A 17,127-nucleotide genomic window follows, 5' to 3' on the forward strand; every position below is an offset into this window, starting at 1 on the left:
AACCCCAGTCTGACTGGGGCATGCAGTGTGGGCCAAAGCCCACCTGCATTTAACATGACATTACCTCAGCTGTGATGGGCAATGCAATGGGATATATTTATGTACCGCCGGTGGGTTCCAGGGAGCCACCCATGCTGTGGGTGCACACGGAATTCCCATTGCGGAGTTGTACGTGCCTGTGACTATTTATAAAAAAACCGCGGTCTGACTGGGGCATGCAGACACCTTGACAGAATGAATAGTGTGTGGCACATAGGTTCCCCATTGCTATGCCCACGTGTGCAGCTCCAGATGGAGGTGGCACAGGATTGGATTTCTCATTGCTTCTCTACAGCATTGTGGGCTATCGCCCCGCCCCTTTTAAAAAGAGGGTCGCTGCCTAGCCGTGCCAACCCTCTGCAGTGTGTGCCTGCGGTTCCTCCTCATGGCAGACACACTTAAAAATAGACATGAGGGTGGTGTGGCATGAGGGCAGCTGAAGGCTGCGCAGGGACAATTTGGTGTGCGCTGTGGACACTGGGTCATGCGGGGGGGGGGGGGGGGGGGTTGGGCAGCATGTAACCCAGGAGAAGTGGCAGCGGAGTGTCATGTAGGCAGTGATTGTGCTTTGTTGGAGGTAGTGTGGTGCTTAACTAAGGTATGCATTGCTAATGAGGGCTTTTCAGAAGTAAAAATTGTTTGGGGGGGGGGGGGGGGGCCACTCTTGCCGCTATTGTGGCTTAAAGGGGTTGTCCCGCGCCGAAACGGGTTTTTTTTTTTTTTTTTTTCACCCCCCCCCCCCCCCCCCCCCGGTTCGGCGCGAGACAACCCCGATGCAGGGGTTAAAAAAACAAACCGCTCAGCGCTTACCTGAATCCCGGCGGTCCGGCGTCTTCATACTTACCTGCTGAAGATGGCCGCCGGGGTCTGCTCCCTCCGTGGACCGCAGCTCTTCTGTGCGGTCCATTGCCGATTCCAGCCTCTTGATTGGCTGGAATCGGCACGTGACGGGGCGGAGCTACACGGAGGCGGCATTCTGCACGAGCGGCTCCATTGAAGAGAGCAGAAGACCCGGACTGCGCAAGCGCGGCTAATTTGGCCATCGGAGGGCGAAAATTAGTCGGCTCCATGGGAACGAGGACGCTAGCAACGGAGCAGGTAAGTAAAAAACTTTTTATAACTTCTGTATGGCTCATAATTAATGCACAATGTACATTACAAAGTGCATTAATATGGCCATACAGAAGTGTATAGACCCACTTGCTGCCGCGGGACAACCCCTTTAATATTGGGACCTGGGAACTTGAGATGCAGCCCAACATGTAGCCCCTCGCCTGCCCTATCCTTTGCTGTGTCGTTCCCATCACTTTCTTGAATTGCCCAGATTTTCACAAATGGAAACCTTAGCGAGCATCGGCGATATACAAAAATGCTCGAGTCGCCCATTGACTTCAATGGGGTTCGTTTTTCGAAACAAACCCTCGAGCATCGTGAAAATTTCTTCCCGAGTAACGAGGACCCGAGCATTTTGGTGCTCGCTCATCTCTAATCTTGAGTCTTTGCCTAAACTGTATTTAGGCAAAGACTCAGTATGTACGATGTTGAACCATTTTTTCCCCCAGGATTTCTACAATTCGCTCTGGTGTTCCAAATCTGAGCTTCTGGACCAAATCCTGACTGATGGCAACCCATTCCTGCCTAATCAGTGCTTGACGTTTATCCACCAGCTTTTGGAGCATTGACCCCAAGTTCAAAGCTTCCTAGTGATTAACCCAAAATTTCCATGTTTTGTTCCATGGCACTGTGCTCCATCTTACTGGAAACAGCATTGTTCATCAAATTGCTCCTGGATCATTGGGAGATGCTGCTCTTTGAGAATGTTTAAGTATCATTCTTTATTCAAGGCAGTTTTCTTGGGTAAAACTGAGTAAGCCCACTCCTTTGGATTAGAAGTAATCCCACAAATGAATACACTCAGGATGCTTTATTGTTGGCATGACCGAGAACTCATGGTAGCGCTCACTGTTTCTTCTTTGGGACATCTGAAAGACTGATTAGACAAACAGTTTGTAGTGGGCTTCATCACTGAAAATACTGTACAGAGGACTCGGGTAGTCATTTTCTCTGATGATGCCCCTTCAGACTGTTTTGAACATCTGGAAGAATGAATGGCTGAAGAAAAAAAGGTGAGTGCTATCATGAGTTTTATTGTCATGTCAACAGCAAAGCATCCGGAGACCATTCATGTGTAGAATTACTTTCAATCCAAAGGAGTGGGCTCACTAACAGTTTTGCCTAACACCATTGCTATGAATAAAGAATGGTATCTAAACATCCTGCAAGAACAACTTCTCCCAAATATCAAAGGAGTAATTTGGTGATGAACAACTTTTTTTTCAAATATGTTAACACTTTTGCCTTTTGACATGGTGCTCCATCAAAGTGGCTCGATGAACAAAACATTGAAAAGTTGAGTCTATTGCTCGGAAACTTCCCAGATCTCAATGCCATTGAGGTCAATCCTCCAAAAGTGGGTGGACAAAACACAGAAATTGTGATAAATGCCAAGCAGTGATTAAGCAGGTATGGGTTGCAGTCAATGAGGATTTAGCCCAGAAGCTGATTTCCAGCATGCCAGGGTGAATTGCAAAAGTTAACTAAACTTGATGTTTTTATTACAACTTATTATTAATAAGTTAAAAAACTTATGAAATGCTTAGAATTGAACTTCAGAATACCATCTAAGGCTACCTACACACTTGTGATATCGGCAAGAGAAACTCAGCCTGATATCACGCTCATTCATATAGGACTTACCCACCGATGCAAGGCATTTTTCAGGCAGAACGCCTCACATCTGTGAAGTTCCGATCCTCTTGTGCGTGTTTAATGTGCAATAGAGGATTGAAAGTGTTTTCCATTGATTTACATGGGAAACCTCGCATCTCACGACAGGCGATAGCCATGCGATGCATTAAAGGTCTGATTTAAATCAATGGGCGATGCTTTCTGAGGAACACATTAAAATAGAGCATGCCCCGATTTTTTTCCCCGCACAGTTCGTATATATAACGCCATTCAAAAGAATGGGGTTCATATTCGCGTAAGATTAGTACATCTTTTAACGCACAAATCTCGTGCGACTTTCTCGGCTGTGTGAAAGCGGACTAACTAAAAAGACCTAAAAAACATTGAAGCGGCAAAGTTTGTGAAAACCTAAATTTGTGTTTGGCCATGACCATACGCCCCTCACTGTGTCTTTAGTCCATCAAAGAAACTTATTTTCTCATAGGATAGGTGTCTGATTGCTGGTTCCCATTTCTGGGAATCCCACAGATAACGAGAAAGGGGACCTCAAGTGCCACTGTATGAATGGAGCAATGGTCACACATGCACACTACACTTCATTTATCTCTATGCAACTACTCGAGACAGCAGATTAAAGCATTCTGTGAGATCCCCAGCGATCAGACAATTATCACTTATTTTGTGGATAGGTGATAAATGGCTTTTGTGGGACATCCCCTTTGCGGAAAAAAAGCTAAGAAATTCCTTCTAAAGCCTTGTCCATGCATTGAATAGATGTCAAGCTCTAAAACTTTCAATTTTTTTAATACAATCTTGGTTTTGGTTACAAAAACCACAACCAAAAACTGCAGAACATAACCAATATACTCCTATTATAAAAAAAAGTTAATTGGCACCCCGTAACAAAATGAAGTAAATGGGCCTTAACTGTCATAAATAATTTGAGGATTTTCCAAGGAAATATCAGTTGCTGCAAATTTTAAACAGTGTTACAGGTCAGTCATGTATAGAAAATAAAACTGCTGCAAGTACGGGGATATTCACGTTTTTACATTACAATGCAGGTTTGCATCTCGGGTTACGTCTGAATCCCCACAAATTGAATTCAGATCATATCATAGACTTTCATTGCTCAATAATGTGTCTGTAAGAAATATAATGGAAAGCTGCTTAGATGGGAGACCTTGTGGGTCTCTGCTTGAGCAATGAAAGTATGTGGTTCTTTTGAAGCCAATAAAGATCAAGTGCTGTAAATATACAGGACCTGGTCCTGGGCTTTTATCCTAGCCAATAGTAAATAGTAGGAGCAGGTTCGGTTCTCGGCTGTCAGACACAGCAAAAGGGCTTCTGCCTTCTCCTTTACAAGCCGCGTAGCAATCACTGAGCGATATGTAGAGAATACAGGAAGCGGCATTGCCCTTTCCTCTATGGGATCAAGTGATCGCCAGCGACCCTCCGCATGTCAGAGTTGACCAGCTCTGACAGTGTCTACAGGGGATGTTTTCCCCTGCAAATTGGGCTCCTATGTAAACAGTGTAAAAATGTGAAATGAAAAAATACAGTGTGAGTATCCTCCAGAGGTCTTACAGGATGTCATGGTGCACATAGATGGTAAAAAAAAGTTACAAAAATAAAGAAAACGACCTACTGCCAACCTAAACCATTAGTATATCAGTCCTGTAATCAGAAATTATAATTCACAGAGGCAGAGGGATACAAAGGAAAGGCTTTTCAACAAATATTCACTGGGTGTATCCCTTAAAATATAACTTTTATTGACAAATATATATAAAATGTTTGGGCCTCACAAAAAACAGACAAAACAAAACAAAACAGAAACAGAGCAGGAGATAGAACCCTGGAAAAGAACCGATAAAAAAATCTACGAAGCTGATCCCTCCAAGGTGGTACAGGAGTGTACTGGTCTAGCTTATGGGACATAGGGCGAACCTGTTCAAGTAATAGCAATATCCCAAACAGAACAGGGTCTCCACAATACATGGAGAGTGCTCCAAAACAAAGGTTAAAAACCCCCAATCCGGTTAGAGATAGAGCAAAGTGGGAAGAAGAGAGAAAGAACAGCAACTCCTGTCTTGATGGTAGACAGGAGGGAAAGACAGGAGTTGCTGTTCTTTCTCTCTTCTTCCCACTTTGCTCTAACAGGAGACCCTGTTCTGTTTGGGATATTGTTTCCAGGATATCACTTTATCCTAGCACCTTCTAGTGAGGAATCAGTGTAACATTTGTAACGCTCATTTCTCCATAGGTGTTGCAATCATCCTGGTTAGTTTTATTTCTATGAGCATACTCCTTATTTTTCTGGGAGTCTTTCTATTATTGGGGGAAGTGGTATTTTGGTACAATTTTTCTGTTCTGGGCAATTTATCATCTATTCATTTGCCCATACGGATACGTACCCCCTATTTTACTATATAACAGCATAGCTTACAGCATAGGGCATCTGCTTAGGTTAATCCAATTATACATGAGATAGATATTTTACTATCAAGGACAACTATTCTTTTTCCGTGTCTTATGACACTATCAAGCATTAAGGTTCCTGATGAGTCTGTATGAGACAGAAACGCGTTGAACCAGTCTGAACCAACCTTGAAACAATTTTTCAAAATATCCCTTTTTTTGCTAGGAGAACCCAGTCTGATTGTCCACTGGTGTTCTGAACTTGTCTTTTATTGGTCTTTGAAACCACACGTTGCATGAGAACCCATCATATCGTTGAATGTGGTTCTCCTGCTGTTTCATTAGAATCTATTGTATTTCTGGATTGATAACCTGTGGCTTATAGTCTATCAGCCACTTGTGTTTATCTCTCGGAGGTACTCAGCGGAAGCATTGATTGGTGTCCGTGTATTCAGAACTAATTTTCATCTAGTTCTGTGGATAGAAGCCAATCATAGACTTCTGCTGGTTTCTCGTTCTGGGATTACTTCTTGCCCGCTACTATTACTTGAACAGGGCATTCCTCTGGATAGAACCGCACTTGTCTCTTACCGGGACGTCATTTTCAGAGCTCTGGGGCTTCTACTGGGTCGCTTGCTCATTTTGCTCCTGGTCTAGCTTATGGGACATAGGGCGAACCCAGGGGCTCGCCACCACTAGAAGCTGACTGTAAACCACCCACTTGGTGGAATTTTTTTCCGCTTCCACCCTTTCTATAAGGGTAGACCTCGATATGGTCCTCTAAATAGATTTGAATAGATTTTGGAGCGGTTGATATAGTGAGTCGGTAGTGTCTTATCCATCAGTACACTCCTGTACCACCTTGGAGGGATCAGCTTCGTAGATTTTTTTTTTTTTTATCGGTTCTTTTCCAGGGTTCTATCTCCTGCTCTGTTTCTGTTTTGTTTCGTTTTGTCTGTTTTTTGTGAGGCCCAAACATTTTATATATATTTGTCAATAAAAGTTATATTTTAAGGGATACACCCAGTGAATATTTGTAATCAGAAATTATTTTTCAAAACAAAATGGTGAACCCATTCCTGTACTTTAATTTTAACGTGTATACATTAATTTGAAAAAATGTTATTTATTTTTAATGTCTAGTGCACATTGCCTCTAATAAAATAAAAAAGCAGGGAAAAACTTCATTGAAAAAAATTCATATTAAAAATAGCCTTATATGTGACAAAAAACAAAAACTCAGCAAAAAATGGGGAACAAAATAGGGCCATAAAATCACCACATGGGTAGACTTGCTAAAAAGTATCCTGTCCTTTAGGACCAAAACTATCTGGGTATTTAAGGGACTAAAGCACGTTTTATGGGGATTCAGATGTAACCTGGGATGTTTTCATGGCTTTACATTTTAGTGTGTGCCCAGCCTATCAGAGGATCTTCAGAATTGCCAAAAACGGCATTGAGGCGTAACCCTAGGACAGACAGGCTGGACGCACTAAAACATAGTTTGAACCCAGCCGTACTGCTTACAGACACAAGAAGTTCAGAGAACTCCAAGTGTCTGAACACTAAAATAATTGTAGAGATTTATGGGAAGGTGGCTGGTAGAGAGTATATGGCTTCAAGTGCTTGTAAGAACTAGAATACATCAGTAGTCAGGTACATTACTTATGATACAACTCTTATGTAGCGGTGTATGTACATATGTTTCTGATTGGCATAATCATATGTAAGGCATTTTGCAAAGGATAAATAATTTCACAGACAAAGTAATTAACATTTTCTTTTCATTTACAGGGTATGATGGGAAGCAAACAAACCAATAGCATAGACACAACCAATCTTTGCCCACCCTCAAGTGAGGAACTTTGTTCTTTTCTGAAATTATGTCTCTTGGACCAAAACTTTCCAGAGTTTGTTGAAGCAGTGGAGAATGAGTTGTACAAACTCTTAAAGAATTAAGTGCTCGCAAAAAATGCTTTACACCAGAATACATTCTTGTTTTAGTTTGTTTATATTTTATCAACAAGTGTTTTTGCCACACACATTAGTACACTTCAATTGCACAATCCAGCTCATGCAACTAGAACATTCCCCCACCCCTCCGCCCAGTAAAAGATATTACATTTTTGATATACTGACACATTTACATCTAGTTGCATAGAATAGAACCATGCTTTAAAGAACAAAATGTAAAATCTCTTGAAATAACCAGAATTAAAACAAATCCCCAAAGGAAAAAAAATATATATAACTTATAAAAAGTCTGCCTGCATGAATGTACATTTTGACATAACAGTGCAAAAGGATTTAAGAATATACATGATTGAACCATTGTTCACTTATGAAGCATCCCACCACCTAACAAGTCAAATCTATATTTCCCCCTGTTAAACCTAAACAACTTATATAAATGTTTGCTTATCACATTTACATTAGATATTTAAACTTTCCAGAGAAAAAGCCATATAACGATACTTTGTAACTACACAGCAAAAACATGCCCTTGAAAAACATTCCTTTTAAACCTGCTTCAGTCCAAAGTACTGGACATTTGGTGAAGAAAAGCATATTCCAGTACAAAACGCAGTGAACATAGATGTATTTTATATATAAAAAAAAAAAATCAAGAATTGTTGGTGGCAAACATTAGGCCCCAGGATGCAACCTTATATCTTACAAAATGAGCACTTTAAGCAACACCTGTGCTATTCTTTGAGGAAACGTTCTTTGTTTAATTCTTGGTAGTGTGTTCAGGGTAATGAAAATGATGCTTCATTTGACTGTCTGTCGCATGGCAGCTGCAACATTCACAAGCCATTCAATACGCAGCTTAAAAATAAAATGATACTTTCATGCGTCCTGCTCAACAAAACAGACAATTTAAAATACATGCCAAATATGCAAAAAAAAGGAAAGAAAAAATAAAACTGCTTTCCAGACCTCTACTATCCCTTTGGAAGGCTTATATTCTCTATATTTATATTTATTTATATTTATATATATATATCATATCTTAAGTGATTAAAAAAAAAGCCACAGCACACAAAGCTGCATATGCACTCTACTTTCGAAGCTCCTTAATTCCCAATCAGTTTTTAGTCTCCATGGAGGCTATATAAGGCATGCTTTAAAAAAATAGTTTTGTACCCTCAGTCACATGGAAAAAAAATGAGCACACAAAAAAAGGAATATTGAAGAATTCTGAAGATCGCCTGAAGATCGACTTCATAGCAACATCAGTTCTTTAGAAGGATAATTTGTTGTCTGGTCAAATCCACAAATCTCTAAGAAGACAGAAAAAAAGAAAAAAAACACATCAGACAGAAAATATTATAAAAAGGACCATTTACTAAGCTTGCTTAAAGAGGACCTGTCGCCAGATCAAGTCAGCAGGGCTGTCTGCAAGGCTCTGCTGACTCCCCTTAACATCACCCAATGAGCGATACTGCCCACTTGACACAGTGATCATGTTGGGAGCCAGACCTTAGAAGAGTCCATCCCAGCAAAGAGAAGAGAGTAGGGAAAGAACAAGGAGAAGAAGGGGAAAAAAAAACACCACCACACATCAAGAAGAGAGTCAGCAGGACTGTCTACAAAGCCACGCAGCTAACCCCGCTGGCTTTATCCAGTGACAGGTATCTTTAAATTAAATTACATAGAAACAAATAAGCTTTCTGTCATACAATCCAAATTAGGTACAAGAATGGACAACTACCTGATTTTGGAACACCCATCCAAGCCAAATGTGTTGGTGCATAAAGAAGGAAAGCCATGGTCATTTATTGCGAGCTCAGTGCAGATATAAATATTCCAAAAGAACTAAAAACAGTGGCAATAACTTAGTGTGTGAATAAAAGCACTTCCAGCTGCAGGAAACATTATTTCTGCATGGACTGTACTGCCTACACTTAGGAATGTGAATATAAGAGCAAGACATGCAGTTGGGTTAAAGGAGATGTTTGATATCTTCCTCTTAGTATGCATATTGATTATTGGGACCCCAATGTATTAGAGAGAATTCGCAGAGATAAGCAGACACATTGTTTTCAATGGATGCCCTGCAGTAGAACCTCAGGAGCTGTTCAATTCTAAAGCTGACCATATACTAGTGATTTTGTCAACCACTTACTGCCATTAGATGGCATTTTTCATGACATGAATAAGCAGATGTGCATCCCATGAATAGACAAAGCTAGGCAAAATTGAATAGCAAATTTGTCATCACAAAATTGTCGAACCTTCACAGATCAACTGTAAACGACAAGTCATTCAGAAAGAGACCGTCTGAAATCTCTAGTGTATTGCCAGAGCTCTTGCTTCCTGTCAAGAAAAACTATCATTGCACTTGCTTTAGTTACCTTTACAGTTCTCAAGACAGACACGGTCATATATGATAAAGCAGCTGTATGAATAGTAAGTGTCAAACAATCTTTGCTGTTACTAAACATGACTTAGTCCTAAAATCTTACTTTACTTACCAGATTTATTTAACTTGTGTTTCTTTGTCTCAAGTTCTTATCTTTGTGGTTGTTTGTAGAGTTACTCTTCCTGAAAGAGTAAAGGCACGTAAGCATCAAACATATCGATAAAGCATTCTGAAATATATAGCCACTGACTCAGGTGCTTTATGCTGTCCTTGCCACGGGCTGCACAGTAATAGTCACAGATATACTGACTTGAGTGGACTGTGGCTTATACCAATCCATACACTAATCTTTTAAACAGTGGAGTGCACAGCCAGAAAGGAGTCATTGGTACTCAAATATTTACGTTTCCCCTGCTACCTCTCCAGCTGCTGATTGACAGGGGTTTCCATGTTACTTTGTGTAAGGTGAGACCCGTTGATTAGCATTTGGAGCGCAGAGGCAGCATGAATTTAAGATAATCAACGAGTTCCACCGGACTCCCCTCCAGCTATATGCTGCAATGTTTCAAATGTAAGCTTTAAAACATCATTGTACGGATGAGTAAAAGTGACAGACACTACTACACTGTGCTGCCCACAGCCAAGGTAGTATAACGACCTGACTGGTTCCCTTTCAGGGTTCTTTCACACATAAGGGCAAAATTACTAATCTGGTCTAATATTTAGACATCAAAAACATAAGTCTAGTCAGTCTGAAATGTGCCAAATTTTATCACAGTGGCACATGCTAGATATATTTGGTGCACTTTTAGGGTACTTTTCGACATAGCAGAAATGTTGCAGATTTTCCAATAGGAAAAAATAAAACGCACTACAAACAGTACGTAACTTCCTTTGTTGTGCGTTCTGTTGTCAGTTCTGTTTTTTTTGGGTCCATGTGTTTTATTTTTTACTAATTTTCTTTTTTAAATGCAGCATGGCTTTTTACACATGTATATCATTAGCATCACTCGCAGCACTGCGAGCATGGAGGGGGAGCGGGCTGGAGCGAGTTCTCCCCTCCACCCGCCTCCATTCACAGCAAGCAGACAGTCAGTCAGTCAGTCAGAAACGAGTGACTGCCATTTACCCTGAACGGCTTGTCGTTCAGGTTCTGCATGCAGAAAACTGTACGACTCAACAATTCTCATTCAGTCGCTGCATGCATTTATCGTTCAGAACCCCGCACTCCAATAGGAATTGGAACAATTCTGAATGATAATTGGCACGTGTAAAAGGGCCATTACAGGGATTTTTTTTTCTAGCACTAAAACATGATATGCAAAGAGAGTTGCACTTTTGCTAGTTATCAAATTAGCTATCATATTTACACAAGTTGTGTCCATTTAAATCCTCTCTCTCTGCCTCTAAGGGCTCCCACACACTAGCGTTTTTTTCTCCACTGCGCTGCGAGAGTAAGTGAAAACTCTCGCAGAGCTGTGCGAGAAAATCGCTGCGATATCGCTGCGACAGTCTTTTCAATGGGGCCAGCGGCAGCAGCACTAGCCCCATTGAAAAGATATGGAGAATGCCGCGGCCTTCTGCCACAGCTGTGGCAGGAGTTTCCTTCATCCCCACGGGGATGAAGGAACCCTCTGTCACAGCTGTGATAGCTGTGGCAGCTGTGGCAGAAGTCAGCGGCATGCTATCCCATTGCTTTCAATGGGATCGGCACTGCTGCCGATCCCAGTGAAAGCAGTGGTTTCTGACAAGCCTTGCAGAATGATTAACGGAGAAGGGCTTGAAAAATAAGCCCTTCCCAGATAGCTTGGTTTCTGACAAGCCTTGCAGAATGATTAACGGAGAAGGGCTTGAAAATAAGCCCTTCCCAGATAGCTTGGTTTCTGACAAGCCTTGCAGAATGATTAACGGAGAAGGGCTTGAAAAATAAGCCCTTCCCAGATAGCTTGGTTTCTGACAAGCCTTGCAGAATGATTAACGGAGAAGGGCTTGAAAATAAGCCCTTCCCAGATAGCTAAGAGCTATCTGCCATTGGCTGAGCGCTCAGCCAATAGCTAAGCAATAGCTGCTATTGGCTGAGCCCTCAGCCAATCTGCACAGCCCTTTCAGTAGGCGGGTATTTTTAAATCCCCGCCTCCTGAAAGAGCTCAGTAGCAGTGCCGGGGAGCCAGCCGGAGGACGCGGCTGACAGCAGGAGAGGTGAGTAACTTTATTATTTCTTTAACCACTTTTTTATGATTATCGGGGAAGGGCTTATATTTCAAGCCCTTCTCCGATAATCATGCTGCAGGGCTTGTCAGAAACCACTGCTTTCAATGGGATCAGCAGCAGTGCCGATCCCATTGAAAGCAATGGGATAGCATGCCGCGGACTTCTGTCACAGCTGTGGCAGAAGTCCACGGCATTCTCCATATCTTTTCAATGGGGCCAGCGCTGCTGCCGCTGGCCCCATTGAAAAGACTGGCGATGTCGCAGCGATATCCCAGTGATTTTGGGATATCTGCCTGCGTTTTTCTCGCACTGCGATGCGAGACTAACTTTAGAATCGCATCGCAGTGGAGAAAAAAACGCCAGTGGGTGGGAGCCCTAAATGCAACGAAAGTTAAGTTAACTGTGCTATATAGAAGTGGGGGTCAGAAAAGGCAATAAGGCACCAAACAAACATGCAATGCAGTAAAATATGAAGATTGTTTACTTACATAGGTCCAGCTGGTTCATCATCTGCACAGAACATCCAAGACATTGTAAGAAGGGAAGGAAACCAAAAAGAAAAAAACTGACATTAGTAAAAGGCAAAATCCCATTTACACATTGTTAGTGGAGTGACTGATGTTCAGTCTGTGGACGCTTCACAGTCACTTGCATCTTAAGGCATCTGGTTATTGTAAATGATTATGTTCTGATAGGCCATGAAGGACTGCAACTGTAGTGGACAGATTGTTGTGATTTATTGAAACCATCTTGTCCCTTAGTTCCAGTGGTTCACTGAGTAAACTTAATGAGAAGACAAACCCAACATTTCAGTTGTAAAATCCTGCTGGTTGTTTTCTTACAGTGGGGTGATGAGTGTGTCTGTGATCAGAGTATGTCCTTCCTCATGCAAATCTGAATTTATATTATAGAACCAAAAAAACACCTTATCTTATTGGATACCAAACTGCTTTTCAAAGCTAACTTAATTCCTGACACTACGATAACTGGAAATTATAGTCCCCGTCAGACTTCAGCTACTTGATTTTTTTAAGGTCCGTAGACCTGCATCACACGTTTTTCTGTGATTGCCAAATTATTTGTACATTTCTCAGAAGGTTCATCATTTTACAATATTTATGAATAGATTTTCAAGTGAATATCTATAAACTGCGAAGAACGGAGATGCGAAAAAGCAGGAGAATTTTCACTGAAGTCCTTAAGAAAAAAATAACAGCAGGATTCCACAAGGAGACTAGTGCACATGAAGCAAAAAGATGGAGAGAAGGTACAATCTCTGAAACAAGTGTTGGTACCTGAATGAGCACAAATAGGGAGTAATATGATCACAGGACCTATATTACTTCCTCTCTACCTGCTGCCAACACATGAACAAAGTCAACAGGTAGCCAAAAAGAATTTCCAGGGCAAAAAAAAATAAATCAAAACAAAATAAATTAAAAAAAAAATAAACTGTGCACAAACAGTCAACAAGCCTTTGTCCACAGACATCTGGTTAACCGGTAAAATGCATTTTGAAATGGTACAGAAAAATCAGACTGGGCAGGACTACAGCGTGCTTTATTAACGCACAAGAGAGCTACATTTACACAGAGGGCCTGAGACACAGCAACCAATTCCCTAAACAAAAACATACACACACGCACACAAATGTAACACCAGTCCATTCACTAGTAAACATTTCTTCTATTAACGTTAGAGACTGGAGAGGATTAGAATCAATACATACAGTATACACCACAATAGTTTATAAAATGGTACTGTGACACCCACAAGTGTATGTAGAAACTACTTCGCATCACCAATTTTTACTGTATATTTAAAAGTGTTCTCTAGCGACATCTAGTGCTTCTATGTTAGCAGTTTGCACTGGGGAAAAAAAACACGATATATAATATATATATATTATATATTTTTTCCCCTATTTGTAACATTCATAGATATACCTGAGCCCAATTACTCCCACCCCCCCTTTTTTAAATAAACGTTCTGAAAGTAATAGGAACTTTAGTGTATATGGAATATGTAAACTGAGGTTTAAAGCACACCTATAGATGACTTTTTAGAATAAACCATCATGTGTGTCCACACTAATTATAGACACTTGATGGAAACTTTCACCCGTTTTCCTTTCTGCAGGCTCCATTTCTAATAGCTTTCTCTGAACTAGTGAATGGGGACTAGCTGCTATGATATATCATATATAATACACAGAAGAGGAGATCCTGTTCACCCATTTCTCCATAGCACATCCTCAGTAGTAGCAGCATGGAGGACATTAGACAGCAGTCCTGAGCAGTAGAACTGTGAATCCAGTACTTCTGTGAGATCATATTCTATGGTCATCTACAGCAGCCTCTTAACTTTTTGTAGCTGGTTCTACCATGCCTTCCCTTTCCATTTACTTCTATAGGCATCAAGTAAGTTGATTTGTTTATAGATACATTTTTGCAGTATTTTTGAGAGAATGATCAATGCAGAAGAGAGAAGAATTGGCTCATAAATGAAGAAATATCTTATTTGACAAAATGCCTCTATTACAAAGATTCTTATATTTGCTTGTACTGTTGATTAATGCAAAGTTTGTTGAACAGGGTCTATTTAAGTCAGGTTATCAATGGTTGATGTTACAGGGCTAAGTGAAGCGCATCTAAATTGATGTCCTCATTAGAAAACTTCAGCTTGTGCTCCAGACTTATCTTAGGGACATTAATAAAGGCCCAATTAGACAAATGATGCCCAACACTCGTCCCTGCACATACTAGTTCCCATGCACCTGCAAGGGAGCTAGTATCGCTGGCTCACAGCGGGGCGGCAGGAGTGCTAGCTGCTATGTTAAGGCAATGGAGAGGGGTGGGCGAGCGCGAGGAGAGAAGTCTCCTCCTGCCGTCCCACTGTGAGCCAGGGATACTGGCTCCTGTGCAGGTGCACGGGAGCTAGTACATGTGAGGACAAGTGTCAGGCATCGTTTGCCAGACACTCGTGCCATCTAAATGAGCCTTAAAAAGTAATGCAAAATGAAAAACCGTTCATTTTTGTATGCACTCCTTTTTTATACAACTCTCCCAGTGTGTGTATCCAAATTACCATCCATATTAGAGTGATAATCTAAATGGCTTAAATTTGGGTGGTGTTTTTATAGAAAAAAAATTGTTTGAGATCTCTAGATCTTAAACTAAGTAGAAATTATATTGCTTTTTCCTTAAGAAAGCAGTCAAATATCTCAAGGTATCAAGCCTTTTATTAAGGAATCAAGAGATTTCTGAACTAGACTGGACTAAAGGGCGAAAGGTTTCAGAAGTTGATGAGAATGGGGCCATTTGACTGGACATATTCAAGAAAATTGCACAATTCAAATGTGGGCACAGTTACATATGAATATTTATGAATGTCACAATAGATTCTTTTTCAGCAACTATTTAACTACAATATAAATGCTAAATTAATTGTTACTAGTAAGCTGCATTATAAGTGAACAAAAATTTGCAATGTAACCCGCTGATCTTTGTAGACCCTACACTTGATTGCTCGGGAAAGGAACAAAAGGGTGTGCAGTAGGGCACGTAAAATGCTCATTCAACATATACATATCACCATATGATAGAATGAGCCAAACATGAAGTGTGGTGTAACAATCCAATATAATTTCAAGTCAATGCATCTTTTTATTAAGATTGCAAATAGTTTTAATGAAAGACAGCCTATCATTTATTAGATAGAGCTCCTTTGCAACCTACGTATCTGCATGTTAGACTACAAGCAAACCCTGTAGTCATGTATTAAAAAAATTCATCAGCCTCCACTGCCTGTAGATTTACAATAAGAGGGGGCAGCTGGAGTTGGAATTAGGTGACTTGAAAAACAGAGATCTGACCCTATACAGATGTATCTGAAATGAATCTGCAACATAAGGATAGGTTTCAATAGCTGAAGTTAAGGACCATAGTTAAGAAATCCTTGTTTCAATATGTCAAGAGGAGTTCAGCAAGATTTGTCTATATGCAGCTATGGTATTGATAGAAGTTCTAGAGCCAACCCCATGCCAAGAGCAGAACAGGCCATGATACTCTTTACTCTGTATATGATAATCATTAGGAAGTAGGTGGGGATAAGTGTCCTTATTGCTTAAAATAAAAAGGGTTTTCTTCAAACCAAAGCAAGGGTAAAAAACAAACAGGAAACCAAAACAAAACTAAAAATTAGTCGTGAGAGTGGATGAGGGAAAACTCCAGTGTTAACATCATGGGCTTGAGCAATCCCAACAACGGAAGCGAGATTAGACAAACTGGAAAGCATGCAGAACTCGCACTTACCACCATAATATTTAAGGTTTGATGCAATTGAAGGGGGGAAAAAAAAAAGTCACAGTAACCGACAAGTATAATTAGAGAAAGCTGCCTCCCTGGATTTCCCCCTCCCGACCAACAAAGAAAGAAAAGAAAATCGGATAGAAAATAAAAGGTCATTGGAAAATAAAAAGACAGACAAAGTGGCCGATTCGATCTGTGCTGCTGAGAAAAGAGGCAAGCAAAATGTGAAGTGGATAGGAAGCAATGGTGAAAGGAAGGGCAGGTTTTTATACAGGCAGTGCTCACTGTGACCAGCAGGATGCACTGAATTGCCACCAGAAAGGACTCCTTCATCAAAAGGTAGCAAGAACTGCAGTGCATCTTGATGGAAACGTCCATTTGAAGGAAAATCCCCAACACACTCACACCCATGCACACACATTATCTGTATATAGTTATTAAAGCTGAAGAGTTCAGGCCTCTGGTTAACATCAAGAAAGTTACGACTACATAAATGATCACCCTTGTTTATATCATATAAAGAATCAAAATACTCTGTGTTTACCTCAAATTCAAAAATCTTTAAAAAACGATAACAAATTGACCCAAGAGTAATAAATAAAATCCCAAAACATTAACGTAATCTCAAGAAGTCTGTACGGAATTGTACAATAGATAAACTGGAAATTAAGTCAAATCCATAGTTTTTCGTAACATAAAATGCAGAACTCGGACTTATGATTTTTTTTTAAGCGTATTCAGGAAAGATGGATTTTGCTGGCCTTGAACACTTCTATCTTGCAGTGGCCTAGTTTGCTCTTGAAGTAAAAACAGGCACATTTGAGCAGCATAGCTCACTGCATCTAATTTATGTAGTAGTAGAAGCTGAGCTTAAACTTAAAAACTAGTAAAATTACAATCTATACAAGATGCATAATATGTAAACCTTAGAGAAAAAACAGAAAGCTGAGCCAAAAAAAAAAAAATTTAGGTCATGCTGGAGCGTATGAAGTACACTGCTGAATTACTGCCTGATAAGACACACAAACCAAG

General features: G+C 40.5%; 1 protein-coding gene across 1 annotated transcript in view; it reads right to left on the reverse strand.

Moving 5' to 3' along the window:
- Nucleotides 1-6,978: 6,978 nt before the first annotated feature.
- NPTN (neuroplastin) overlaps nt 6,979-17,127 on the reverse strand; it is a 78,762-nt gene continuing 68,613 nt past the window's right edge. The window contains exons 6-8 of the mRNA XM_066592353.1: nt 12,274-12,295; nt 9,687-9,756; nt 6,979-8,492 (exon numbers count right to left, since the gene is read on the reverse strand). Of these exons, the coding sequence (XP_066448450.1) occupies nt 9,696-9,756; nt 12,274-12,295 (83 nt within the window). The 3' untranslated portion in view covers nt 6,979-8,492; nt 9,687-9,695. The remainder of the gene's footprint in view (nt 8,493-9,686; nt 9,757-12,273; nt 12,296-17,127) is intronic.

Source organism: Eleutherodactylus coqui, chromosome 2 (assembly GCF_035609145.1).
Source record: "Eleutherodactylus coqui strain aEleCoq1 chromosome 2, aEleCoq1.hap1, whole genome shotgun sequence".
Classification (NCBI taxonomy): domain Eukaryota; kingdom Metazoa; phylum Chordata; class Amphibia; order Anura; family Eleutherodactylidae; genus Eleutherodactylus; species Eleutherodactylus coqui.